Source organism: Triturus cristatus, chromosome 9, assembly GCF_964204655.1.
Source record: "Triturus cristatus chromosome 9, aTriCri1.1, whole genome shotgun sequence".
NCBI lineage: Eukaryota > Metazoa > Chordata > Amphibia > Caudata > Salamandridae > Triturus > Triturus cristatus.
Window position 1 is genome coordinate 30,117,298 of NC_140592.1, and position 27,786 is coordinate 30,145,083.

A 27,786-nucleotide genomic window follows, 5' to 3' on the forward strand; every position below is an offset into this window, starting at 1 on the left:
GGGAGGGAGGGTTCGCATTTCACTTCTCACACGGATAGCTGGGCGCGGATTGACTACTGCCTGGTGTCTAGAGGGCTGGGACCAGGTATACGGGCAGTGACGCATCTGGCTAGGACGTACTCAGATCATTGTCCTGTGAGGCTGTCACTCATGTTGCCGGGCTATGCTGCTGCCAGGCCGCGCTGGAGGTTACAGCCCATGGCTCTACTAGATGCTGTATTTCAGGTTGAGCTGGAGGAGGAAATCCGTGAGTTTTTCGAGAGGAATAAGGGATCGGTCAGGAGTGTGGAGACGATATGGGAGGCCTTTAAGGTGACGATGAGGGGCTATTGCCTGTCTAAGAGTTGCGGAGTGCTAAGAGACATACAGCGCACGCTCCATAGTCTGGAGAAGGAGCTGAAGGGGTTAGAGAGGCAGATGGGGCAGGGACGAGACGGGGCGGCGCACAGCCTGTTTCGGGAAACCCTAACGAGATACGAGGCGGAGGCACAACGCGAATTGAAGTTTCGGGGGAAATACTGGGCGGCCCGCAGATATGGTGAGGGGGAGCGGCCTGGAAAGGCTCTTGCCGAAGTAACGCGGCCTCCCCGATTTAGTACTTACATTCTGGAAGTGTGCGGCCCTGATCGTACGATCCACCGAGACTCGCGGGGCATCCTCGCCACATTTGTAGAGCATTATGGTGCGCTTTACACGTCCCGGAGAGAAGGAGCGCTTGAGTTAGAGGACTTCCTGGACGACATCGCGCTGGGTTGGCTTGGGGATGCACAACGTGAATTCTTGTGTCATCCCTTCGAGCTGGATGAGATACGGGAGGCGATCATGCAGTTAAAAAATGGGAAAGCGCCGGGATCGGATGGGTTGCCAGCTGAATTTTACAAAAGTTATATTGACATAATGGCGCCGGTCCTACGGGAGGTGTACGAGGAATCTTTAGAAGTAGGCATCTTGCCGCCGTCGATGAGAGAAGCGGTGATGACATCTTTATTGAAGCCCGGGAAGCCCCCGGATTCTTGCGATTCATACAGGCCGCTTTCTTTGATCAATTGTGATGCAAAGATTCTGGCTAAAGTGCTTGCCAACCGCCTTGCGCTGCTGAAGGACAAGCTGGTCCTGCCGGACCAATCGGGGTTTTTACCCGGGAGGTCGACGTCTCACAACCTTCGTACTCTGTTTGCCCTGGTGCAAATGGTGGACCAGGAGTTCCCACTCGCCGCTGTGTTTCTTGATGCTACCAAGGCATTTGACTCGGTAGAGCGGGACTACCTATTTGGCGTCCTTCGGCGAATGGGGTTTCCTCAGCTTTATGTCTCCTGGCTTCAGTTGCTGTACAATCAGCCGACGGCCCGCATATTGATAAACGGTGAAGTGTCATCCCAGATAGCTGTTTCCAGAGGTACGCAACAGGGGTGCCCACTGTCGCCCCTGCTATTCGCAATTACTGTGGAACCGCTGGCTGCCCGTCTGCGACAGGTGCACAATGATAAGGCGTTCCGTTGCTGCTTGCGACAGATATTGATCTCGCTCTATGCGGATGACATAACGCTATACATTAGGGATCCGCAAGACAACATCAACCCCATATTGCGGGAATTTATACGCTATGAGAGACTCTCCGGAGTGGGTGTTAACTGGGGTAAGTCCATGCTGTTCCCGCTCACGGCGGCCGTGACTCCCTTCCCCCTCGACTTCCCGCTAGAGTGGTGTCAAGAGGACTTTCGATACCTTGGGATCCAGGTTGCTCGCACCGGGGAGGAGATTATTAGGGCAAACTATGGCACGGCTATACCGCCTCAAAAGCAACGTAACGCGCTGGATCGCGCTGCCCCTATCTATGGCAGGCCGTGTGTCACTCATTAAAATGAAGATACTCCCGGAGTTTCTGTACCTGTTTCTAAATATTCCCTATCATCCGGGGCGGGTTTTCATCACCATGCTGCATTCGGAGCTCATACGGTTGGTGTGGGGGGGTAAACAGGCGCGTTTAGGGTGGTCTACGCTGGTCAAGCCGTATGATCAAGGAGGGTTCGATGTTCCTGATCTGGAGCTGTACTTCTTATGCGCGCAAGCACATTACGCTTATTATTGGATTTACCCGCCGCGTTACATGCCGCAGGTGGCGCTGGAGGCCTGGCTTGCAGACCCAATACCCCTCAATGGTCTCATTTATGGTCCCGAGGCCATTCCGGTAGCTGCGCCCACAACAATCACTGGGACGGTGGAGGGATGGCGTCGTTTGCAGACCCTCTTAGGAGCTTCTTTCCTATACTCCCCTAGATTGCGTATCATCCCGCCTTGACGCTGCTGCAAGAGAGGGGGTTTCGAGATCTCTGTAAGCGTGTGCGGGTTGGGACCTGGGGGGATCTCTTTCAAGAAGGTACTTTTCGCACACCTGAGCAGTTCTTTCGGGAGGCAACACGCACGCCTCTTGATGTATTCCTATATGTGCGACTGCGGCAGGGCATGAGATCGTTGCTTCCTGATTTCCCCCAAGAACCGGAATGTTTTGAACCATTGCACCGGATGCTACGCTCGGCGGAAGGTGGCCATTTAGTGTCCAGGCTATACACCTCGATGCGTGAAAGTGACGTGGGGGACGGCGGATTGTCCCGGACGCAATGGGGGGGAAGAGCTAGGGAGCGAGGTAACTGAGGAACAGTGGAGATACTGTAGTCGGCAGACGGCACAGATATCGGCTCGTAGTCGGTTTCGTGTCATACATTTTAAGGTCTTGCATCAGATGTACTACACGCCGGTTAAGAAACTACGTTTTAAGCTCGCTGATAATGATAATTGTGGGAGATGCGGTCAGCCGGGCGCGGGATTCTTGCATTTGGCCTGGGAATGTGCCGCGGTGAGTGCCTATTGGGAGCAAGTGTTTACGGCTCTGGGAGATATGCTGGACGTGCACCTGTAGAGGGACCAGCATCTTGCACTTCTGGGACACACGGCACACGTGCCCCTGAAACACAAAAAGTATGTTGCCATTTCCTTACTGCTAGCGAAGCGGAGGGTAGCTTGTAGGTGGGGTAGAGGCCGGGCCCCGAAATTCAAAGAATGGCTGGCTGATATGATTTTTTGCCAAGAGCAGAGTGCCACGTATGCAGAGCTGCTGCCTCGGACCTCGAGGCCCAAGGATATATGGGGGCCGTTGGTGGGGTAACTTCTAACGCATGGCCCCGATGGGAGCAAGGCTGTGCAGAGTGCGGCTGGAGATGAGTGAGTGGCGGGCTGGGCGTTACTGCCGTCCCCTAATGCATGAATACACTTTCCTAGCTCGGGGGAGATCGAATGTGTGATATTCGATTCACGGAGTGGATTGCGATCGGTGTGTGGATACGGCCAGTTTGTGATGTTCCGACGAGATTTCATACTTGCACAAAGGATACTGCATGCCACTTTTATGTTTCTGATAGTATGCCCTTTATGCTGATTGGATTTTTTTGACCCTGCTGATGGTGTTACATTGCTTTATTATGAGACTGTTTAAAAGCAAAAACAAAGTATTAAAAAAAAAAATGTAAGCAGAAACAACATGGTTACCTTAACGATCTGTCACTCACTATTCAGAAATCAGCGAGTGGTTTTACCTGAAAAGTTAAGGACATGACTAGAGGGCCCTGAAGGGAACCGTTTCAAAGTCCATTACTTATATCCTTACAAAAACCGTTTCAATGTCCATTGCTTATATCCTTACAAAACGTAAGCAGAATGGTTAAAAAAGACCACATCCATAAACACAAAGCCATGGTACACATTTTGTTTTCCAATCCACCCATCAACCAGGTATTGCAGTACCTCCAGGAATGGTACACTTTCCCATTTGTTAACAACAATGCTTTTCAAAGAAAGACGAGAAAACAAAAGTAGCACTTCACTGGCAAACTCTGTAAAATGATGCTGATGTGTTTGGTTGTAAATAAAACCAATCTGGCCACTTTGCAACCACTCTGTCTTGCTTTATTTAGTTATGTTTTCATTTTTCATATTTAAAACCTTCTATTTCTCTCCATCCCGCAGCACTTTGGAATAGAACAATGTCAGAAAAAGGGCATTTCTCGAAAGAGTGTTTTTCTTTTTTGGATCCATTTCACAGGGAAGCAACTAAATGAAAGAAGGAAAGAGGTTGTGAACCGTTTCTTCAAGTCACGTTTTTCAGTAAGTGAGGAGCAAGAGAGAAAGAGAGGGAATAATAGGAAGAGAGGGGGACAGCTGCCAGTACAAAAAGAAGAGGACATTACTCGAGTCCTACTCCTTCTCTGCCCGTCCCCAAACGTCCACGAAAGCAAGCCGAGCCTTATCTGAATGCCTTTGTCCGCCCCCAAAATAGTGCCACCTGGGGCGGACCGCCCCCACCGCCCCACCCTAGCTACGCCACTGTGTTTATCTGAGTCTAAGTAGCATTCATTTCCCCCTGATCATTCATTGACGCTTCAGCTGTCATCTAATTCTAGAGAGTTTCTTAATATCTTGTCATTTATTTTGGATCTCCATGTCTGCATATGATCATGGGTAGGGTGCACTCAAGGGTAGGTTGCACTCAAAGGTAGGTTGCACTCAAGGGTAGGTTGCACTCAAGGGTAGGTTGGACTCAAGGGTAGGTTGCACTCAAGGGTAGGTTGTACAAGGCATGAACCGCGACTCAGGTAATTAACAGGCTCAGGAACTACTCACCAGTTCTACAACTCAAAATGAGAAAAAAATCAGACAGAAACCGGTTAGGTAGAGACATTAGAGGACTGGTCCCTGGAGACTGAGGCAGCTGACGAGGAGAAGAGATGTTTGGATCATGGCAAAAGACACCCAATAGCAAAGAGATTGAAGATAGGCCGTCAGATAGGAAAAGGGTAAGCACCTCCAGAGCAGAGTAAGAAGGGACAACAGGAGGAAACGGATGTCTCAAAACTTCCATTTGTTTCTAGGTAGTCGCTGCTTTCTCCTAGCAGTTCTTTTAAATCCTTCTTGAAGTTGAATTACCCTCAAGTTAGGCTGCCTCTACCATCCGGTAAATGCTCAGGTGTTCTGAACTTCCCAATGTTTCCCTTAGACTCCTCTACCAGTGGCTTATTGAAATTTGCAGTACATCCCTAGTGGGGGTTACAACTCCCAAAATTTGGAAACTAGTGGTAATTTTATACTTGTTAAAAATGTCAAACGCCAAATCCTTTGCTTATGGAAAACTAGCAACCAATGGCCCAGCTGCCCTTGTCTATATAGGTTCTGGAGAAAGCGGTACATAGAATACTCAATTTTCCTCTACTATTCAAGGAGTGTATTAGTTACCATAACCAAGGTGGATTGTGTTTAAAGCAAAGTGCATTGCTTTTGTGGAATTTCATTGGATGGGCTCTCAATATCTGCAGGGCAAATTCTTTGATTATATCCTCAACCATTGCTTGAGAGCCGTTGAAGCTCGCCTTGTGCTTGTTCCTAAGGTTGGCTGGACCTGCATGGAGGACAAGCTTTGTCTGTTGCTGCGGCAAAGTTATGGAACTCCTTCCCCTCTACATGTCCTCTTAGCTACCTTAGGATGCATGACTACCTGTCTGCCTTTCTAAGAGCTTTGAAGACCTGTCTGTTTCCCAATTGGGCTATCTTCTGTTTGCTAGTCTGGTCAGTGCTGGCATGCTGTCTCAGTATTAGAGCACTTTACAAATTGATATTACATTACATCACTTTACATACATTGCTTGAACCTCTCAGGGTGATTAGAGCAGTCTTGATAGTAATGATGCACTAATTGTTTAGAATTGCAGAACTCCCTCAACCTCTTTCTACTGTGATGAGTGAAACACTTCAAGGAATAGTTTGTAGGTTTAACTGATGATGCTCCATTTTATACACCTGGCCCACATCTTTTTTGCTTAGTAAAGATATTATGTCTGTCTGTCTCCTTCTTTACCCTTCTTACAGATGCTTTATGGACTCAACTCTGCACAGTTATGAATCTTCCAATCCGAGAGCTCAGCAATTTGAATTCCATGTGTTCAAATTCGGAGATTCTCCAGAGGTCTACCTCCATTGCGATGTCATCGTCTGCCACAAAGACTCTTCTCCAAATCACTGCACTCAAGGATGCTCTGGACAGAGGCATAAGAGGGACAGCAGTGGGTCAGGGAGCCATCCCCAGTCAGCAAGACTTTCCCAGGGACCCATCATTTTTAACCACGGTAAGTCCAACTGTATGGTCGTATTGCATGTCAGAACTGGTGACAAGTAAGAAAAGGTACTCAAGTACGTATGGGTGACAAGAGGTATTCATAGCACTGGAGGGGGTGATAATGGTTTATGGTAAGTGGGTGACTCTATACAATGTCTTGCTCCATATTTCTTATTACAGGCATGTTCTGACATCAGACACACGTAACAAGAACATTTTTTTTCTTTCTAATAACTTGTTATAAAAGACTAATGACATCACCATGCCCCCATCATTTCAGACTGAGGATGCTGGAGCACAACTGTCATGTCAGGGAGTTTGTTTTATAAAACAAAAAAACAATGACCCTGAAACGCCATGAGTAAACAAATAATCTCGGTCATGTCAGGGCCCACATAGGGTTGGCCAAGTGACACAGCAGCCTGGTCGCCTTGTGGCCAACATTCCGCCAGGTCAATGGTTTCCACTGGCTCAGCCACCTGAGGTTCTGTTTTGCCCCGCCTCTAAATGTGGTAGAGGAAGCTTGAGAGGGTAATGTAGCAGCACTGCCAGTTTATGGAGGTGCGCCCATCCTACCAAAATATAAATGAACCTCTCCTAGTTGGATACACGCTGGCACCCCATGAACTATAGTGAGGCCAGTGTGCTACCCATCATCACTGGCCATTTAGTGTTGTACTTAGTCACCCTCTCAATGTGTTTGTGGGTCTCTCCTTCTTTTGGCATCCCAGACACATTGGGAAATATTTTCGGACTTATTACGACACCGTCTCGGTCTCTGGACCGAACAACCTCCGGTGAGAGGTTCCGACCGCCTGATTACAATGCAACGAACACTGTTCAGTCGGATACTCACATTTCTTTATGGGAGCTTGTGCTACAGCAGTAAACTGGCTATAATACAGGTTCCCATGAAGAAATGGGGGTGTGTGTAAAGCCTGCACCCTGTGGCCGGCACCCCATGGTGCCTGTCATACAGTGCATGGATTAACAGAGGAACCATTATAAACTAATGGGGTAACCCAATCACTGTCCGCGGACCTGGGTATCAGGTGGTACTGAAAACAGATGGTCCTAGACTCTTTTGTCATGCATCAAGTCAAAGACATTTATAATTCAAATACAGTTTTATGCATGCATAAGATCAGCACATGTTAATTAATATATGTAAGACTTTCAAATATGCACCTTTAGAAAGGAGAAGGCACCCACTGATTCTAAAAGAGAGTATCTGTTTTATTCACAGAACAGTTTTTTCTGGTAAACACATTACCAAGTTACATAGTAATCAAGATGTTGCTTCAAAAGAAGGGATGTGAAGGAGTAGTGCTCATGTGTGGAAAAGATGAAAGTAAAAAAGGTCACAGAGTGAGGAAAGTTCAAGGAAGTAGTTACAACAATTATTGTAGTCTGAACTGGTTGTAAGTAACATCAGCACCAGTCAGTTGTGGCCTGTCCATCATTTGTCATTTTCATCATTAATGTAAACAATTTTCAAAAATTGCAGAGTGGTATCATCTGTTGGTTGGATGGGATAATAGTGGCATATGGTACAGGCCCCAATGGGGATGAATGTCGACGTTTCGACTTGATTTAATGCGTTGAGGGTATTTTAATCCTCCACTGCGGGTCTTCCTCAGGACAGGGGAAGAGGGGGAGGCAACCTATGGGGATGAGCGTGAAATGGGAATTAAATACCATAAAAGGATTAGACTGATAATAAATGGGACCTTAACGTGCCTGGGTTACTGACCTATTGTAGGTGACTGTAGGTGGCTCTGATCACAGCTCCCGGGGGTGCGTAGTCTGTAAAGGGGATGAAGGTGCCTATTAGATTACCCATTCCATCATGGGATCAATCAATGAGAGTAAGAAAACCCATTGCTCACTCACCCGCGTCACAATTGCCGTGTATTTGAGATAATCCAATGTGGGCGCATCCAAAGCCCAGTTAAGAAAACAACCGTAGTGCTGTATAGTTAGGAAACTAAGTCCATAAGCAGGCGGAACCGATCACCCTAATTTATCTGCAATCAAAGAGGCCAAAAGGAATCTGAGCCCAGTATTGTGAAAGAAAGCACTGAGAGAGTTCACCGCCTCATGGAGATGTGCAAAATCAATACCTTAAAGAACTTGGGAGCATATTATCAAGACAGTCGATAAAATTATCGCCGCTTTAGCGGCAGAAAACTGCTGCTAAAACGGCGATAATGGGCTTGATAATATGCTCTATGGAATTTCAATTGAAGCTCAGGTTAGATGTCCTTCACATCTAACATGGGCTTCAATTGGAATTCCATAGAGCATATTATCAAGCCCATTATCGCCGTTTTAGCGGCAGTTTTCTGCCTTGATAATATGCCCCTTGATTCTATCAGCCCGGGGGATTCTAGTACTTCACTCATCAAAATACGGCACAAGAATGGCCGACGCGAAGAGTGCCGTGATAGACGAAGAAGGTCTGCCTGACCTCCGGGCTTACGCGTCAAGAAAAGCCCGGGGGAAGGTATTAAAAGACAGACTGGGCAGTAATTTGAAATACAATACAATACATATAGGGCATAAAATATAACAGCTAATGACAGACACAGAATACAGTACATTCCAGTACATAAAGGAAACAGATTGCAATGCCAAGACACAATGCAATAAAGGGCACAGTAAATATACATTCCCATCGTTCATAATACACAGACAAATACAGTGTATGATACAATGAACAAAGTGGATATGAAATGCTGCATGAGTTAAAATATATACATTATTTACCAATTTGATGGAATCCGGTTAACTGAAGTGGTAAAAAAAAACAAATAACAACATATACATCACGGAGAGGAGACATACAGTTGGGAAATGCATGTGGCAGATGTAACATAATTAGCAAACTCTCAGCCATTGTTTAATGCCGCTTTGGCAATTTCCTCATATTCATTCAATCCTTTCAGAACAGTATCAAAGATGTGTATCCATTTACACAACACTTACACTCATGGTGTTGGCGAAGTTGCCCCTCCTCGGGTTGATCTTCACTTTCTCAATAACCCACCACTTAAGACTCTCAGCTGAGTGCCCGAATGTGGTGGAATGCTAAACAAGGGGTACACCCTGGACCTTACAGCATATTCTGCTGCAATGTTGCACGATACGGGCTTTTACTTTCTGTACGGTCTGCCCAATATATAGGAAATCACATGGGCAGGTTATTGCATATATTACACCCATAGAATTGCAATTTGTGTGGCTCTGTAATGTGTGAGTGTAATTGTTATGTGTAAAATGGTTAATCTCCTTTGTCATTGGATAGGCCTTGCACTGTCCACATTTGAAATGCCCTTTTACGGGTGGGATGTTCCAAAGCGACAGTTGGTTGTCCCTGGTTTTGGTAGGAAGTAATGATTTCACCAAATGGTCTTTCACGTTATTCCCTTTCCGGGGCATCCTCGGTGCCCCCTCGGCCATCAACCGCAGACCGCCGGGGCAAAGGGGCTCTGCTAGGGGCCCCCAAAGTCGCTTTTTACCAGCCTTTCCATGTCAGAAAGGCCGGCATAGAAAGGCTTTGGGAAACTGACATTGTAATCCCGACAACGGAAACGCTGTCCATTGGGGATTACGGGGCGGTTCCGACCGGCCAGAAGTCTCCGAGAGCCGGTAGGAACCAGGTCAGAATGACCGGTCGGTTTATGCTCTGACCACTGATATCGTAATTCGGTAGTCGGACCGCAAGCTGACCGTGTCGGTCGGAAACCCTCCGACCGCAGTCGGAAAGCTTCCGATTAGCGGTCAGAGGCTTTCCCACCAATATCGTAATCAGCCCCATTATCTCAGTTGTCTTTATTGCCCAGTTTGACAGGAAGATAATATTTCCATTTCTCTACCCTGTCAAGCATCCGGTCACATTATCTTTCAAAGATTTCTCCAGTTGGTGGTGCCTTCTCCTTTGGGCTGTACACCTTCTTACTCAGGTCTATTATTCACTCCGATACTTTAAACTGAAAAGTTTCCAGCTCTACCAAGCAGCCTTGTTTGCACTGTGCCACCTGATTGAAGATCCCCAGCTAGAATGGAACCGGTCTTGCATCGCTTGGTTACAGTTCAGGGAGGACCTGCCCTGGAAGGTTGGGCTGGACTGTTCCTACTGTAGCAGGGTCAAGACTGATTTGTGTAAGGCTGAGTCTAATCTAAGGTGGCATGATGGGTAAAAAACAGTGGGCTGGGTTGCGGCCGGAGCAATTACCAGTGGCTGAGATTATTTCAAGCATTCCATGCATTCCACCCATAATTGTTTTGTTCCTGCATATTCATCAAAGGCACACTCCTGCATCTGCCTGTGGAGCCAAGTGCCACTGGGACCCTTATGTCTGTGGTTCTGTTTACTTGTTGAAAGCTGTATGGGCCCAGGATCACTCTTTGTCCAATATGGTTCATTGCAAATCAGTGTAATTTACTTCTCGTGAGGTTCTCCAGTTGTTTAATGTTATATTATGTGATATGTTGATTTCTATAGCGCACTAATTAACCTAGAGCAGTGATCTTCAAACTTTTTAATGCCGCGCCCCAGTGAAAAAAAAATCATCGCCCCCCTTAGAATTTTCACAATTATTCTATGAAATTGGCAATATTTAAATATGTCTAGACTTATTGAAACATTGCATTTAAGTTCTGACACCATTTAAAAAATGCATTTGAATACTTGATTGCCAAACATACTATTGCGGTCATACAGGCCTTACTAACGCGGACAAGTATCCGCAGTGTTATTATTAGAAGTGGGAGTGGGGGATTTGAATAATGTTTGGAGTCCCTTCCTTTTGTCAATTCTTCCCAGCTAGGATATAAATGACAAAGCATGTTAGTGATTGCCCATTATAGAGTGGCTGACTGCTGCTCATTTTTTGCAGCTTAAAACAAAGCACTTTTATCATCATAATGCTTCTTTTGGCCAGAGACAGAGAGGTGGCTTGGTGAAAGCGTACATGGCTGTTCGGGTATCCTGGTCCTGTGATGTGTAGAGCTTTGTATGTGTGCCTGAGAAGTTTGAAGTGGCTGCCCTTGTGAATGGGGAGCCAGTGAAGCTTCCTGTGGTGGTGTTATGTGAATGTGGCATGGGAGGTCAAGTATTAGTCTTGCGGCCGCGTTCTGGATGGTCTGGAGTCTGTGTAGGAGTTAAGTGGAGATTCCAGTGCAGAGAGTGTTGCCATAGTCTAGCTTGTGTGATGGTCCGTCTGGTGTTCTGAAGTAGCCATTTGAAGATCTTTTGCAGCATGCACAGGATGTGGAAGCAGAAGGTGCACACTGCGTTGCAGTGAGCTTCATGTTGAGCTTGTCATCTAGAATCCCAGATTTCTTGCGTGGTCTGCAGGTGTTGGTCCTAGCTCCGACGGCCACTAGATGGAATCCCATAGGGAGATCTTGATGCCAATGACCAGTACATCTGTCTTGTCGGAGTTCAGCTTCACATCTAGTCTGTTACCATGGTCATATATTTGATGAAGTTGGTTCTGGTGGTGTTTGTCTTGTCCATCAGGGAGAGGATGAGTTGGGTGTCATCTGCGTAGGACGCCACAGGGGAGTCAGGAACTGATTTCAGAAGTGTTATTTCTCTCCCCCACTTAGACATAGTATCTGATGCCCAAATGAGCATCCCAGGTCCACACTACTGACACTTCACAGAAGCCCCATGAAGCATTGTTGCACACTTTGGTAACACTTTCATCTCCTCCTGAGTATTATCCCACAATCTCATAGATTAAATCAACCCTCTCCCTGTGGGAACCCACTTCTTTATTTCTGTGTGCCCCCTTGCCAAGCCTTAAAAGGCACTTGAGACCCCATCCCCGGGGCCAAATACATTTAAGAAGGTGAGGGGGACTGTGGGGCCGAATAAGGCTTGGGGAAGGGGGCCGCATGCCCCATTCCCTTTTTCTAAAATTAAGTTTGCCCCAGGGCACAGCACCAAGAGGGGGGGTCCCCGTGACCTAATAAGACGCAGGGTTTTTGGCCCTAGGCGATGGAGTCTCCGGAGCCTATTAAGGCTCGGGAGGGGGGCCCCATTCCACGCCGCCTCCTTTTATTAATTACTCAGCCCTGGGGGATAGGATGTTGTCCCTGGGTCCAAATAAGGTTAAGGGAGGGTGGCTGCTTGACCTCTCCCCTTTTTTATACAATTACATTGGGATGGAAGGCATGCAGCCCCCTTCTGGGGCCTTAAAATGCCTCAGTACCACATCCCCAGGGTCAAAATACAATAAAAAAGGGGAGAGGTCCGCATGGCCCCCCTCCCGTAACTTATTAGGCCCTGGTGATCCCATTACCCAGTGCTGTGTGTTTTTTGAATGGGGATGGAGCATGCCATCCTCCTCTCAGAGCCTTCTTTGGCCCGGGACCTCATCTCCAGGGGCTAAATTCTAAGGGGAGAGGAGCTGTGCCACAAAATGAACCCGGAGAATGGGGTGCCCGGGGCCTAAGATGGCTGGGGAAGGGGTTCACATGGTCCCACTCCCCTTCTTTATTGGTTTACCCCCAGGGGATGGGATCTCCAGGGCATAAAAAACGTGATGGAGGGGCCACTCTGCCATTTCTCTTTTTCATTATAATTGGCCCCGGGGGTGGGATGGGGTCCCCTGGGGCCCACAAAGGCTTGGGGAGGGGACTTCATGCCCTCCTCCCCTGTTTAATTATATTTGACCACAGGGGATAGGGTCCTCTGGCATTTTAAGGCTTGGCAAGGAAGGCCACACGGCTCCTCTCTCCTTTTATTGGAACTGACCCCATGGGATGGGGTCCTTGGGTCCAATTAATGGTCAGGGAGGGGCTGCATGCCCCACTTTTCTTAAAACACATGTGATTTGGCCCCAGGGGGTGGGGTCCCTGGGCCTCAAATGCAAACTCTACCTGGGACCGTGTTCTGCGTATGGCTGGCTACCTTCAGGTGGCTGCTTGGGGTAGATGGATGCAGGGCCTGGCTGCAAGTCAGGCCCTGCGGTCAACCCCACACTGTGTGTGATAAAAAACTGTGTGCAGCGTTGGGTTGGCTGACTGTAAGGGGGTTGCCAACTGCCTGCTGTGCATTGCCATGGCCGTACGCAGCGGGGGTTGGCTGCCTGTAGGGGATTTGGTGCAGGATCCGACGGCAGGCCAGACCCTGCAGCCAACCACCCACCACACATGGTCAAAGGCAGAACGTGGAAGGGGGTTGGCTTCAAGTATGGTAATAAAATATTACTGTATGTTTAAAAAAAAACCTAGAAATTCACTGAAAAAAAAAACAAAGACTAAAGTAACATTAAAGTTACGTGGGATAAAAAGATGTTTTTGGTTAAAAAAAAAACCTTAGAAATTCACTGAAAAAACTCAAAGGTTAAAGTAGCCTTATTGTTAGGTGAATATGTCAGTGACAACATTAACGTTTGGAACTGAAACAACCACAGAAATTCACCAGTTATAGTTCGCCCCAGTCATTGATTGCTTATGACCTCACATATTTAGTCACTACTGACATGTTCTATGACATCATTTATGGCATCACTGATGACATCTCAAAACATATCATTGATGACATCATCAAAAGAGCGTGTTAGTTTGTTTTATAGTTTATATAGTGGCGGGTAAGAACCAGTTTACTTTTCTACCTAATTTCGTACAACCTGTGTCCAGATAATTAGTGTAAGTGTAAACAAAACGCAGGTGCTCCTAATGCATCATAGATGTGTAGAGGTATTGAACACGTTTTCAATCTTTGTATTGACGAGTACCTCTATGTGCGTGTAATATCATTTTCCTCACAAGTTGTTTGGTACTGCAGAAAAAGTTTTCAACAGGGCAAAGATTCTAAGGACTTCATACTAAGGGGTATACTTACAAGACCTGTGTGACGCTGGAACGTCACTTTTTGTGATGTTCCAATGGCGTACAGAGCTTGACCATACCTACAAAGCCTCGTAAAAGCACCCTGAGCGGCGTATCATGGCCTTTTAGATATGGGGTAAGGCGAGGCAGCGCAAGTCGCTGCCTTGCCTTACTCTGAGTGAAAGAGACATTCCATGGGTGTTGCTGTGGGTGTTCCCACTCAACACCCATGAAATTTGACGCTGCCCCAGAGTCACAACATCAGGAAAAACCTGCGGCAGTGCCAAACCCTTGCTCCTCCCTAGAGCAGGCATAACGAGGAGAAATGTGTACATTTCTCCTCGTTCTTTCCTCTTTCCATGTGTGATGCATCTGGCAACACACATAGAAAGAGGAAAACACCTCTTGTGATTGTTTTTGTGGAGAAAGGTGCCCCTTCCCACACAAAAACAATCATGCCAACAATACAGTCACCTGGCCTCATGGTGGAAGGGTGCCTGCATTGGCGCACGGCTGCAAAATGTGCGCCGGCACTGGCTCAAAGGACAGGAATGCACCGTATCTTGTAAATGTGGTGGATATCTGCCCTTTCAAATTGGCGTAGGGCATCACAGCAAAATGATTTGAGATGCTGCCCTATGCCAATTCCTTGTTAATCTTAGATTATATTTATAGAGCACCAATCACCAAAGGTCTCTAGGCGCTAGTAACGTGGACCAGAGTCCCCTGGGCCCAAGTGTAGTCAGCGCACTGTAGGTGATTTTAACCGAATGCCTCAGTAAACAGGATGGTTTTGAGTTTTTTCCTAAACGGAAGTAGCATGGGTTCCCTACGCATATTGTCCGGAAGCTTGTTCCAGATCTGGGGGATCACGAGTGAGAAAGCCCATCCCCCAGCATAGTTCTGTTAAAGCACGGGCAGGCCAGCAGGCTGGCCTCAGATGACCGGAGGTGGCGTCTAGGCACATAGGGCGTCAGGCGATCTTTGATGTATTTGGGCACCACTCCATGTTTAGCTTTATTCGCGATGCAGAGACCCTTGAACCTGACCCTCTACTTGATAGGGAGCCAGTGTAGCTGTTTTAGCAGGGGGGTAGCATGCGCTCTTCTTGGTAATTTAAAAATCAGCCTTGCTGCATCATTTCAAACCACCTGGAGTTTCCCCAGGAGTTTGTCAGGGAGCCCTGTGTATACAGCATTGCCGTAGTCCAATCGTGACAATATTAAGGCCGTCACGACGGTGCGCATGGTAGAGAATGACAGCAGGGTACCGAGCTTTCAGAGTTGCCGCAACAGACCTGTGCAGCTCCCCACTACCGCTGACACCTGATTGTTTAAAGTTAGTTTGTTGTCCAGTTCAATGCCAAGGCTCTTTACGACTGGTTCTGGTGTAGGGGTGGTGCTGAGTTCTTGGGGACAGAAAAGCTTTGACCAGGGTGAGGCCTCTGTGGTTAGAGCCAGCACCTCTGTCTTATCCGGGTTCACTTTCAGTGAATTAGATGTCATCCAGTTCATGGTGAGCCGGAGGATGTTCGTTGTACGTTGAGCTGTGCTTGGGGACAGTTGTTGACTCGGACAATTAGCTGGGTGTCATCGGCGAAGTTGAACACCTGGCAGTCTAATTTTGCCAGTGCTTCAACCAGCGGCTGGAGGTAAATATTGAACAGTAAGGGGGACAGCGCGGAGCCTTGTGTGACCCCCCAAAGTAGGACACCCTGCCTAGACCTACATTCCCCTCGTTGGACTTCTTGAGACCGATTTTTCAGGAAGGAGGTAATCCACTGAAGTACCGTCCCGGTGACTCCCAGCAGTTGGACACGGGCCGGCAGCTGCGCATGGTCCACCGTGTCAAACGCGGCTGAGAGATCCAATAAGATACCCCCAAGTATGTAAGCAGCCAAGAATCATCTTAGCATGACAATCTCTACATAATATACAAGACTGTGTGGACCAGGTATCAGGGGCGGTTCCTCGGCTACGGTGTACGAGCGTCGCCCCGCTGCTTTCAGAGTAGTGCAGAGGAAAAATAAAATTATAATAACAAAATAATTATTCTAATTTTATTTTTCTGTTCCAAGGTGCGGGAAGGGGTGGATCTGGCCAGAGCAGGGGCCAGAGGAGGAGTGGTGAGCACACTCAAAGTCTGCATGAATGTTTGATTGGCCGTCTTGGGCCGGCCAAACATTCATGCGCACTATGCATGTTCCCCACCAGGCTGCATTACACAACCTGGTGGGGAACATGCACAGGCTCACTGTCCACATCTGAGCACCGAACCACAGCGCTCAGACTAATCACAATGCTGCAATGCAGCGTTGTGATTGGCTATGTGGAACTTAGGGGAAACAATCACAAGGCTGCATTGCAGCGTTGTCATTAGCTTAGGGAGCCTGGGAGCACGGGTGCTTCCTGCGACAAGGAGCGGCGACTGGAGACGCGACAAGCAGGTATGTTTTCTTTCTTTTTTACCTTCGAACACCCCCAATGCCGCCTCCCCCCCACCCCCCCACAACCATTCCCGACCAGCCACCACTGCCAGGTATTAACCTGTGTACATGTGCTTGTTTTGCTGCAGAAGATGGCCTATCTGTAAAGTTTGTATCGCAGTATGAAGGCTACAGGGAGTATGACCTTTAGCACCTTGAGGCCTTGGACATTTTAAGTGAACAGTAGATACTTTTTAATACTCCATGGTGTATTTCTCATGAACTTTTGCTGTCTGCAAACAGTGGGGTGCAGAGTAAACTGTCCCCATAGCTAAATACTGTTTAGAGTACTCACTTTTCTATTGATATCCACTTCGCTTCTCACTGTAGGTTCGGTGACTGTGAGCGGTTTGATACAGGTAGACTGTCCGCAGGAGGGCATTACTTATGTTACAGTCATTGAGTATCTGGAGAATATTGTTTTTCTCTGAACAGTTGTATACAGTTTGGACACCGTGTGCAGTAGAGGTTACCCTTTTATCTGTGGTTGTTAGTCAACATGAACTAGGTTACCCGTGAAATACATGGTATAGGGTCAATGTTGCACATAACGCATGCTTGCTACACCTAAGGGAACTGTATCTGTGATGGCATTAACGATGCATCATATTATTCGGAGCTATTTTATACTTACTTTCAAACCTCTAATGCCATACTGGTGTATAGAGTAATGTGTATAAAAGAAGCTTGGATGATGTCAGCAATGTTGTAAACAATGATGTCATTTTAGATGACATCAGTGATGTCATAAATGAAGTCATAGAACATGTCATAAGTGATGTGATATGTGAGGTCACAACCAATGCATGGTGGGGACGCAAGTTACAATTAGGTCTGCTAACTATAACTGGTGAATTTCTGTGGTTTTTTTTAGTTCAAAACGTTGACGTTGTCATTGACATATTCACCTAACTATAATGTTATTTCTACTTTTGATTTTAATCCACACACATAATTAAGGTTTTTGCAAAATCTTTCAATTTTCCAACCTTTAAGAAGGTGTAAGCTTAAATTAAAAAGTGGATAAATCCTTCAAAAATACTTCTGAATTAAGAACTCTCATCCAAAGACAATTTTTACAAAAAAAATATTTTTCTCTATTTGTCAAGAATAGTCATGCTTGGGTGTTGTTCAGTTTTAAACCACACAAAAATATTTCCAGACAAACATAACTTCACCCACTCTAGTTATTGCGTCTCATACAAAGGCACCTTCCAGGCTGAGTACCACCTGTGTGTGTGGGTGGGCGTGGTGATGTCTTATTATCTCACTGCATCCATTGATTTTTCATAAATCCCTGTAAATCATCTTTAATCAAATCCATTCTCTTATGCGTTTTCACTCCCATTCTACAATCATGAATATTTTAGTCTCTAATAAATGGAGACTTGGTATGTTTCAGGTGCATGGGTGAATTTTTCTAAAGCGAAATCATCGATTCCCTCCTTCCCTAAGTCCCTTGGGGCTTTTAACAAAAAATATTGAGAAAACAGAACAAATCAAAGCCCTCATTCCAATTTGATATCATGAAGGATTCCTTTGCAAACATATTTCGTAAACTCAGTGACCACCTGTATTTGGTTGTTAAGGGACTGACAGGTAAATTAAATATGCCAAACAGGTGTAGACCAATTTTACCATGTTTACCACAGAGAGCACATGCACTTTACACTGGACAGCAGTGCTAAAGGGCCCAGAGTCGTGAAACCACCAAGACCATGTCAGAAAAAAGGCTAGGAGAAAGGCAAAAAGTTTAGGGATGACCCTGCAAAAAGGGCCAGGTCCAACAATTCTCTTTTGCTTTCTCACTCTCATTCTACAATCATGAATATTTTAGTCTCTAATAAACGGACACTTGGTATGTTTCAGGTGCATGGGCGAATTTTTCTAAAGCAAAATCATCGATTCCCTCATTCCCTAAATCCCGTGGGGCTTTTAACGAAAAATATTGAGTAAAAAAAAACAAATCAAACCCACATTCCGAATTTGATATCATAGAGGCTTCCTTTGCAAACATAATTCTTCAACTCAGTGACCACCTGTATTTGGTTGTTTCTACAGATTTGCTTATTAATATGATATTACGTTCATTGTTTCAGGAAAGACCCTCAAGCCGGCAAGATATCAAGAAGAACAGAAACTTTTTACCAACTCAGCTCTCATTGGCGGGATCTGTGGCATTTGCCTTCTGGCTGCTATGGCATTGATTGTGCAGAGAAGATATTATAGAACACAAAGCCAGGGGTACAGGATCCTACAGGGTGAAGAAGAGTGACTCCTGAAACCTCCAAGGATCCGACTGTAAGATGTATTTTAGGAAGAAACAGAGCTGACGAGACTCAAGGGAGCAGAGTCCTCAAATCACAGCCTAGATGTATCAATCATATGCGGGGTATATATTAAAACTTGAATGCTTATTTTAATTCAACAAAGCATCAGTTTCGCATGATTTCATGCTTCTCGCGGCTAATGAAAATTTAATAACATTGGAATATTTAATTTCCACAAATGTACTGTCTAATGTTTGTTTGAAATATATAATAGACTTGTAGAGTATGGCTATGATCATGTATTAACCTGCTTTGATTATTTAATTGGATAGACTAACATCTGATAATTTAATTGAAATTCATCTAAAACGACCTGTGGGTTGACAGTATTAACTGTACCTTTTCCATTTGCACACTCTGTTAAGATGACTCTTCCTAATTCAGAAACAGGTGTGAGGGAGGAATGTGTTTGCTATTGAGAATTTTCTTTATCCACTAATCCAACCAGGATTCCATAAATTTCATCTGTCAGGGTGTCACATTTCTTACATGTAGCATTTAAAACACTTATTTGCAGTAAGAATTCGTAGGGAAGAGTCAGTGCAAGAAGATTTGCTTCATAAGAAACTCCACAAATAAAAACCATCATATGCTAGAATAATGTGAAGAAAAACTCCCTGTCAATTCGATATCCTTTCCGCCTTAAGACTATTAAATCTGCTAAAATAGCCAAACAAGTCCTTACCCACATGATTAAAATACTTCTAGGAGGATGAAAATCAAGCAATTGACTGCTCTAAATGCCATGGCACATGACTCTTAATTAAAGCTATAAGAAACACCACAAGGCAGGTTCAAACAAACCCATTGATAGCATCCAGACCACTGTTCCATCAAACTGCAATCAGAGGATGGATCAGGTTTAACAGGAATGAAGCACAGAATTCAACACCATTTTGACCAGGGACAAAATGAGGCGACAGACAGAAAAACAGCTGAGATTAGGAAGAAGCTTGCTGTTGCGAAAGAAAATGGACCAATTGTTAGAAAAATCACTCACGGCTGCAGGATACCAGAAACAAGGCAAAGTTGTTATTTTTCTTAACAAGCTTAAATCTTGCTGAAATGTGTTAATACATGCAAGCACGGTCATGCACAAAGCTTATGTGCATGCATCAGCACATTAAAGTCAGACTTAAGAGTGACCAGCACAAGATTACAGTAATGCAGGCTATTATTGTGTGTACTGAGAGTGGCCAGCACAAGCCGGCAGTACCACCGACTCTTACGAGGAGTCAAGAGAGCGGTTCTATGTCAGAATATCATATACAAAAATATTGTTAGACCTAAGTAATGTTTTTCACATATCGCATTGAAAAAAAGATCCTCCCATTGGGTGCAGATTTTCCATTATTAACTTTATTAATAACTCTAATGGAGTGATGTATTAATAGAAGATATTTAGGACGCAATATTGATGCCAGGGCGATATTGAATTCAAAATAATCTGGTACTCACCTGGCAGCAAGCAGCACACGTCTGCTCTACCACAGGCTTCTTGTAGGTGTGGAGTAGTGAGCAGCACACACTAAACTACAGTGACTGTAAGACCTGGGGTCACCAAGCCCTAAGAGGGTAACGTGACTCGAGCGGCTGGGCACCCAAAGGCTTTTGTGTAAAGCGACCATATAACACACACCCCCTCTGAAGCAGGGAACGCACACAATAAGGGACGCCACACTGTAGGGTTTATGCAATAACTCAAGCTTTTCCAAGCAGATAGGCATAAAGACAGTTCAGTATATGTAAATGCATCAGATGTAAATGAAGTTCATTATATGTAAGTGCAATTCAATAAATGTCAATGCAATTCATTAACGGTAAATGCAATTCATTAGATGTCAATGCAGTTCATTAGCGATTAGCATTTGTTGCACCCATCAACCATAACAGTGCTGTAGGGAGTACCTGATACAATCTGGAACAGCGCTCTAGAACCCAGCGCTACTCGTGATAATTGCGCCGTGAATCCTGGTGAGCAGAGCCTGCGGACACAGCATTACTCGTACTAAGTGAGCATCGAACACTCCAGAGGAGAGCCTGCGAACACAGCGTTACTCGTGATACTGGAGCCTTGACCGCTTTAGAGCAAAGCCTACCAACACAGCGGTACTCGTAATAATGGAGCATTGAACACTTTAGAGCAAAGCTTACCAACACAGCGTTACTCGTAATAATGGAGCATTGAACACTTTAGAGCAAAGCTTACCAACACAGCGTTACTCGTAATAATGGAGCATTGAACACTTTAGAGCAAAGCTTACCAACACAGCGTCACTCGTAATAATGGAGCTTTGAACACTTTAGAGCAAAGCTTACCAACACAGCGTTACTCGTAATAATGGAGCATTGAACACTTTAGAGCAAAGCTTACCAACACAGCGTTACTCGTAATAATGGAGCATTGAACACTTTAGAGCAAAGCTTACCAACACAGCGTTACTCGTAATAATTAAGCCTTGAACACTTTAGAGCAAAGCTTACCGACACAGCGGTACTCGTAATAATTGAGCATTGAACACTTTAGAGCAAAGCTTACCAACACAGCGTTACTCGTAATAATTGGGCATGAAACACTTCCGAGCAAAGCCTGCGAACATAGCGTTAATCGCAATAATGGAGCATCGGGCACTTCAGAGCAAAGCCTGCAAACATAGCGTTAATCGCAATAATGGAACATCGGGCACTTCAGAGCAAAGCCTGCAAACCTAGCGTTACTCGTAATAATTAGGCATGGAACGCTTCCGAGCCCAGCCTGCGAACATAGCGCTACTCGCATTAATCGAGCTTCAATTACTTCGGTGCAGTTCGTGGGGCACAACGTTGCTCGACAGTCTCGGAGACGAGGGGCAATCCCTTGGCGGGGTGTCAAAAGTCTTGAGGGGACGGGGGGACTCCCACGGAGGGGAACCAGGGTCTCAGGGTGCGGTGCTGCTCCCGGCCTGTAGGGGGCGCACCGGGTCCGGCCCAAGCCTCCCGGGCTTACCTTGATCTCGACGTCTTGAGGCGTCCCCACCAGCTCCGAACTCCGCAGTCGGTCCTTCCGCGACGGGGGCAGGCCACGGCCCCACACACCTTCACCAGCAGCTGCGACGGCAGCGACGGGGCCCCGGGCTTCTCCGCGGGCCTCGAAACGATGAGGGGTGATGATGCACACTTCAGGCTTCCGGGCCGCAGCGGTGAGCGCGCTCTGGCCCCCGCACTCCAAAAGGGGGAGGTCAAATTAAGCGAAGAGTTCCGCGCTCGACGGGGCTTGCTGCAGGGGATCCCAGGCCAGGTCAGGGAGCGCAGGGGTCACAGCGCTAATACCTGGTCGATCCCCAGCGATTCTCCAATCAGCTTTGGCAATAAGTTTCAGTTGTCAGTTCTGGCATGCAGTCTCAGCATTCAGTTTCAGCATGTCGTGACATGAGGTTTCAGTATTCAGTTTCTGCATTCAGTTTCTGCATTCAGATGCTACCTGAATTCTTGATGGCGCAGATGTATCTGGCGCCCTTGGGGGGTTCTGTTCCTGGGGGGTAGGGATTGAGTTGGCGACTAGGTCCTTCCTAGTCAGGCTGGGCAGAGGTTCTCTGGGTCCTCCTACTGCTGGGCAAGATCAGTGGGCTTTACAGGATCCCTCACTCACTTAAGAGGCAGCACCTAAATCCTGTCACTCTCAGAGGCATAAGTCCCTGGCTAGGCCCTACCGCCTAAAACTCCTGCGTGGATTCTCCAGCTCTGCTTTACCCCACTGGCCAACTGACTAGGAAGAGTTCCCTCCCTCTATTAAGTATCCCTAGGTCAGGTGACCCCTATCCAAGGCGGCAAAAGTAAAAACCACACCTCCCTTCTAGAAGGTTCCAGCACATTCCAGGAGCTTCCCCATTCTACCTATGGGACAAAAAAGGCGGGCTGGTGTCGCAACATTGTTGTGGGGTCCCAGCCAGCTCCTAGCAGCTAGGGTGCTACTAGAAAGACCACTCTGCAGTAGCAGGGGCCTGTGGCAGCCATCTTGGGAGAAGGGAACACCTGCACCTAAACACTGGTTATTTGATCTAACATGAATCAAAAAACGAAAAAATTCAGGGAAAAAGGGCCAAGTCCAACAGTGACACAGGCTGTTAGTAGATGGCCAGAAATAAGAAAAGAGCATCTATAATTAATTACAATGGCCAACCAAAATAGCTGACATTAGTGAGACTGGATTATCTGTTTCTATAAAAGTGCCACTGTTAAGAAGGAACACAATAGTACATAAACCAGCAACATAGAAGAAGGACTACTGCGACGTATACATCCAGTGACATAGAAGAAAGTCCAAAATGGTGCATGCAGTCTTTGTGAGGAGCAAACTCACAATGAAAACAAACCAACCAATCCACCTTGGGAACGAAAAAGTAACTAACTCGTCAAGAAAAGAATGCAAAATCTGGATCCAAACTTTTTTATGTGACATTTCTCTGGAATATGTTTTTCAAAATAACACATCTAAACTAACTTTTAGCTCATGTATCAAGTATGTGTTGGTTTATAATGCAGAATAGGTTGTTTTCAGATAAGTCTTATTTTCATGATGTTTCTGTGTTCCCCCAAATAGTCCCTATCACTTGCTGAAAACAATGCACCTGATGCAAGCTCTACCTATGAGGAGAAATAATACTCGTAAATGCTAGCCGTTATAACGCTGGTATAATAAGATCTTTAACATCTACTACCCATTAAGGATTCATGTTTGGGAGGACACCACTTTCAGCTTCAAACTAGCTAAGAACCTGTTGCAGGGATTCTGCTTATACACAGAACTATGCGTAGAACCCCAGGACCTCAGTGAATTGTGGTGTACCAGAAACTCACCTCAGAACCCAGAACCCAGTATCCGGCTAGCATAAGTGTCCCATTCGTTATCCGAGATTTGGCTCAGAGATCCCAATGAAAAGACAACCCAGAACAAGCTACTCAGTGTACTCTCAGGAATGGTGGGAATCGGAAATACCTGTTCGTATATTATTCTCACATCAGTCCACAACAAGAATCAACAGAGACACGGTGAAAATAAAAAGAGTTTATTTTTATAGACCACGTGTCCTAAGATGCAGTACTTTGGCTAATACAAGCAGACAAATGATTAAAATCAAAACCATCAGCATCGTTACAATACCATAGAATATAAAAGGGGTGATCATGTTATAATGACAGTGGATACTACCACCTTCCCTTTACTAAGAAGCTAATATTATTATTAGGCTAATAGAAGGTCTCTTAGGCTTGAATAGGGGACCCCATACCTCAAAGATCAGCTTAGTGAAACCACATCACAGGAGCATCAGGAGTCTTCTCGCAGGAAGGCTCGTCTTCGGTCTGAATATTAATTATGATGTCTGCAATATTAAAAGCGCCAACTTTCAGGTATTTGCAGCTGCCCGTGTGTTATGGCTAAATAGTGGGTCGATCAACCTAGAGTGGAAAACATGCATTGTCTAACAACCCAGACTGTTTGTCACATCATGTACAGACCAAGGTCGCTGCGCAGAGCTCGGGATGGTAACAACAGATTGCTCTCGTGTGAGACAAGGCTCGAGTCAGCAGTTTGTTTAAGAAATAACATGTAAACGCAGTGTCGTGCGCAAAAGCAGCAAGATGGCTTTCTAACATCTAACGTGGTTATGCTAACTTAACAATGTATGTACGTATTAAGGGATTCCTTACTACAAACCCGATCAGCTGCACTCAAGGTCTTAATCAGCCTATCATCGGTGTGCTATTAGATATAGAATAAAACCTTTCTATCAGTTTTGAAGGTGGCTTATCTGGGAGGGAATAAAATGTATGAACATTGATCCGTTTCTCATTAAAGTAGTTCAGGCAGTATGTAATTGACCAGAAGCTATCATCTCTTTTAAGGGCAGCCACCTAAATAGAATTTCAATCAAATATGGAATTAGGCAGGGATGTCTGCTCTCTTCACCAATGTAAGGATTTTTTATAGAGCAACTCCTAAAGACTCATGTGGGGGAGGAAGGTGTGAACCGCCTCGCATGTCCAGTATCCTCTATATATTTGACACCAGATGCAGCGAATATGTTAGTTGCGCTCCAAACCGACATGATTCCATAGAAGCCATTGACAATGCAACAGATAAAACTCATTTAATCTTTCCAGGAGTACCTTTTTAAATACCTCCATGATGTGGATTTCAAACAGTACCCTTTAAAGGATGTTCAGTTTCCATACCTAGATTCTATGGTTATTTTCTACAAGAGAAAGGGGTCAGTCTGCAATCATGGAATGTGCCAATTGCTCGGATATTTTTCTAGTTGGTGATGATATAAACCATACCTTAACAGACCATCTTAGATAAGTACATGCCGCTCCAACACCGTACTCTGTATGACTTCTACAATACTCACAGAGAGAATGTACGTGTTTTCCACCAGTCCACTGCCAGATTATTGCTGAGATATTTTTAACAGGCTAATTGAAATGTTGAATGAAGACATATCCCTGATTCTAAGATGATTGTCCTACGATAGACCACAGAAATATGTATTCCTATATACCACAGTCATAGCTAGAACAAGAATGACGATTTTGAAGGCTAAGCAAACTCTTCTTTGTACAGTATGGTGGATGGTAATCTGTGAAGCTTATTCACAAGACTTACACATTGCTAAAAATCAGGGATAGCTCAATAAATAAAACCTGTTTTTCCCTACAATGTGGTGTTTTTGCATCGAAGCTTACTAAATTATTGGACCTAAGATACAACTTGATTAAAAAGTCTAGGACAGACTCTGATTGTCCGCCGTCTTACCTTTGAGCAGTCTTTGGGTATTTTAATCACTGTTTTATCCTGATTTTATTATTCTATTTATTGTAATACATTTATTTATATACAACATTCAATATGTTCTGGCACTATTGTCATTTTAAAGATTTGAACGAGCAATAAGGCAAGTGATCAACATGACAGCAATGACACATGCAGTGGTTAGGAAATGTGTTGTTCTTGTCAAGTCTCCAGCTTGTCAAGTCATTCTCATACTTAGTTACACTTTTTAAGTAGATTTTGTTTGATATAATTTTCCCGTTCCTTACCTGTAGTCGGGTACATAGTGCTGGATTATTTTAAAGATATGCTTTTTCTCTTTTTCTATTTCATGTACGTTGTTGTTTTTATAATTACAGAGTCTCGATACAAAAATAAATATATGTCATGGCTTTGATATCATGTAGTTGAAATACCATGAAGTGATTGCCTCCCAGTGATTCATTAATCTGTCAGCCTCTTTCTACTAGGAGTTAAGAGACATTTGCTTATTTAACCACTGGCATTTACAAGAGCAGACAACACAGAGGACCCTGAATTCAACATACGATTAATTCAGTGCATTAACAAGTTTTAGTGCCTTTGACACTCTCACAAAATGCTACTTTATAAATAGTAATACACGTTGACATTTACCATCATAACATCTATGAATAAGCATGCATCCATCACAAAAGGAAGTGACACATTTCCCAGTATCCATCTATTTAGGAAATGACATCACCTGTTTGCCACAAAATTATTTGAAAAAGAAAAGAAACAGTTCAATGGCCCCATTTGTTAACATCCATCACAACCGGTATTGAAATCACCACATTTAATGGCATCCTTTTCTACAGGAATTGACATTGTCACATTTCCAAGCACCCTTCTCATCAGGAAGTGACATCACTTGTTTGCTGCCAAAACTATCTTTAAAAAGAACCCAAACAGGTAGGCTCCAATTCTTACCATCTATCTCAATGGGAAATGCATCACTACATTTCCCATTTTGCACCTCAACAGGAAGTGACATCACAGGCTTCTTGCCAAAATCATCTTTAAAAAGAAGCTCCAGACGAGCGCAGGGGTGTAGCTGTCAATAGCGCAGCAGGTGCAATGGCACTGGGGCAGTGCCAGGCTGGGAAACCAAATCAGCCTTTCAAAAATTCTCAATCCAGCTCTGCGTCCTTTGTTTCTTCGTGCAATCTCTCAGTTTCCACCCATTCATTCTGTCGCCTCCTCTCCTCTCCATCTTCTCCAACTCTGAATGCTTTCTCTCTACGTTCCCTCTACTTCCCTGTCTTTATTTATGTTTCTAAACCTCCCAGTGCCTGTTGCAATTAACTTTAGGAGATGAGGAAAGTGACAGAGGCACCAGAAGCTGCCCTGGTATTCCAAAACTGGCCATTCAAGGACTCCAGCTGTGAGAAGCTGGCTTGGTATATGATGTCCACTTATGTAAGTGGACACCCTGCACCAGTCCAGACAACCCTTATGGTGATTTAAGAGGTCTTAGACAACCATAGAAAGCTCTCTAAGTGGTAGCTGTGGAGAACAGCCTTCAGGCTTAGTCCAGAAGGAGTTGTAAAACAGCTTGTTTTACCAGAATGCAATCTCATATTATAGATTAAGTGAAAAAGAACCACACAAGTATTTATAAAAATATGTATTTATTATATAACACTCTCTAACACATCCAAATATCTCAAACCCGGAGATATACACAATGCAGACAATACATTATGAAGAAATGCAGTAAATAGCACAGAATACACAGTGGAACCCAGGGGGGGACTTAACCATATACTAAGAAAGTGGTATACGAAACAATGTCGAGAGGACATAGAAGTGCTGAGGACCCACAGAACCAACCAAGTTAAGTAGATAGGGGATCCACGGAGAGCGAATGCAGTGTGGGTACATGACCGCGTGCTAGTCGCGGTTCGATTTTAAAGATTAAGGCTCCTTCCAAGTGGACCCTGAAGAAACCCCGTGGAAGACTGAAGTTTGGAGAGCCACCCCACCCGTGGATACCCTAGTACCTACGTTACCTACACCTGGGAAGCCAGGTGCATTTGTGTGAAGTGGTGTCAGAAACCACCGTCAAACTCAATGGGGACTTCAGGAAAGTGCCGCTGCTGAAGAAGGAGAAAGTGTCTGATGGAATCCGAAG

General features: G+C 45.2%; 1 protein-coding gene and 1 long non-coding RNA gene across 2 annotated transcripts in view; one reads left to right on the forward strand and one right to left on the reverse strand.

Moving 5' to 3' along the window:
* The window catches only part of LOC146797308 (uncharacterized), a 189,123-nt gene extending 168,104 nt beyond the window's left edge, over positions 1 to 21,019 (forward strand). The window contains exons 6-7 of the mRNA XM_085624296.1: positions 5,914 to 6,170; positions 18,593 to 21,019. Of these exons, the coding sequence (XP_085480422.1) occupies positions 5,914 to 6,170; positions 18,593 to 18,768 (433 nt within the window). The 3' untranslated portion in view covers positions 18,769 to 21,019. The remainder of the gene's footprint in view (positions 1 to 5,913; positions 6,171 to 18,592) is intronic.
* LOC146797307 (uncharacterized) overlaps positions 1 to 27,786 on the reverse strand; it is a 496,953-nt gene that overhangs the window by 318,458 nt on the left and 150,709 nt on the right. The gene's annotated exons all lie outside the window — the stretch shown is intronic.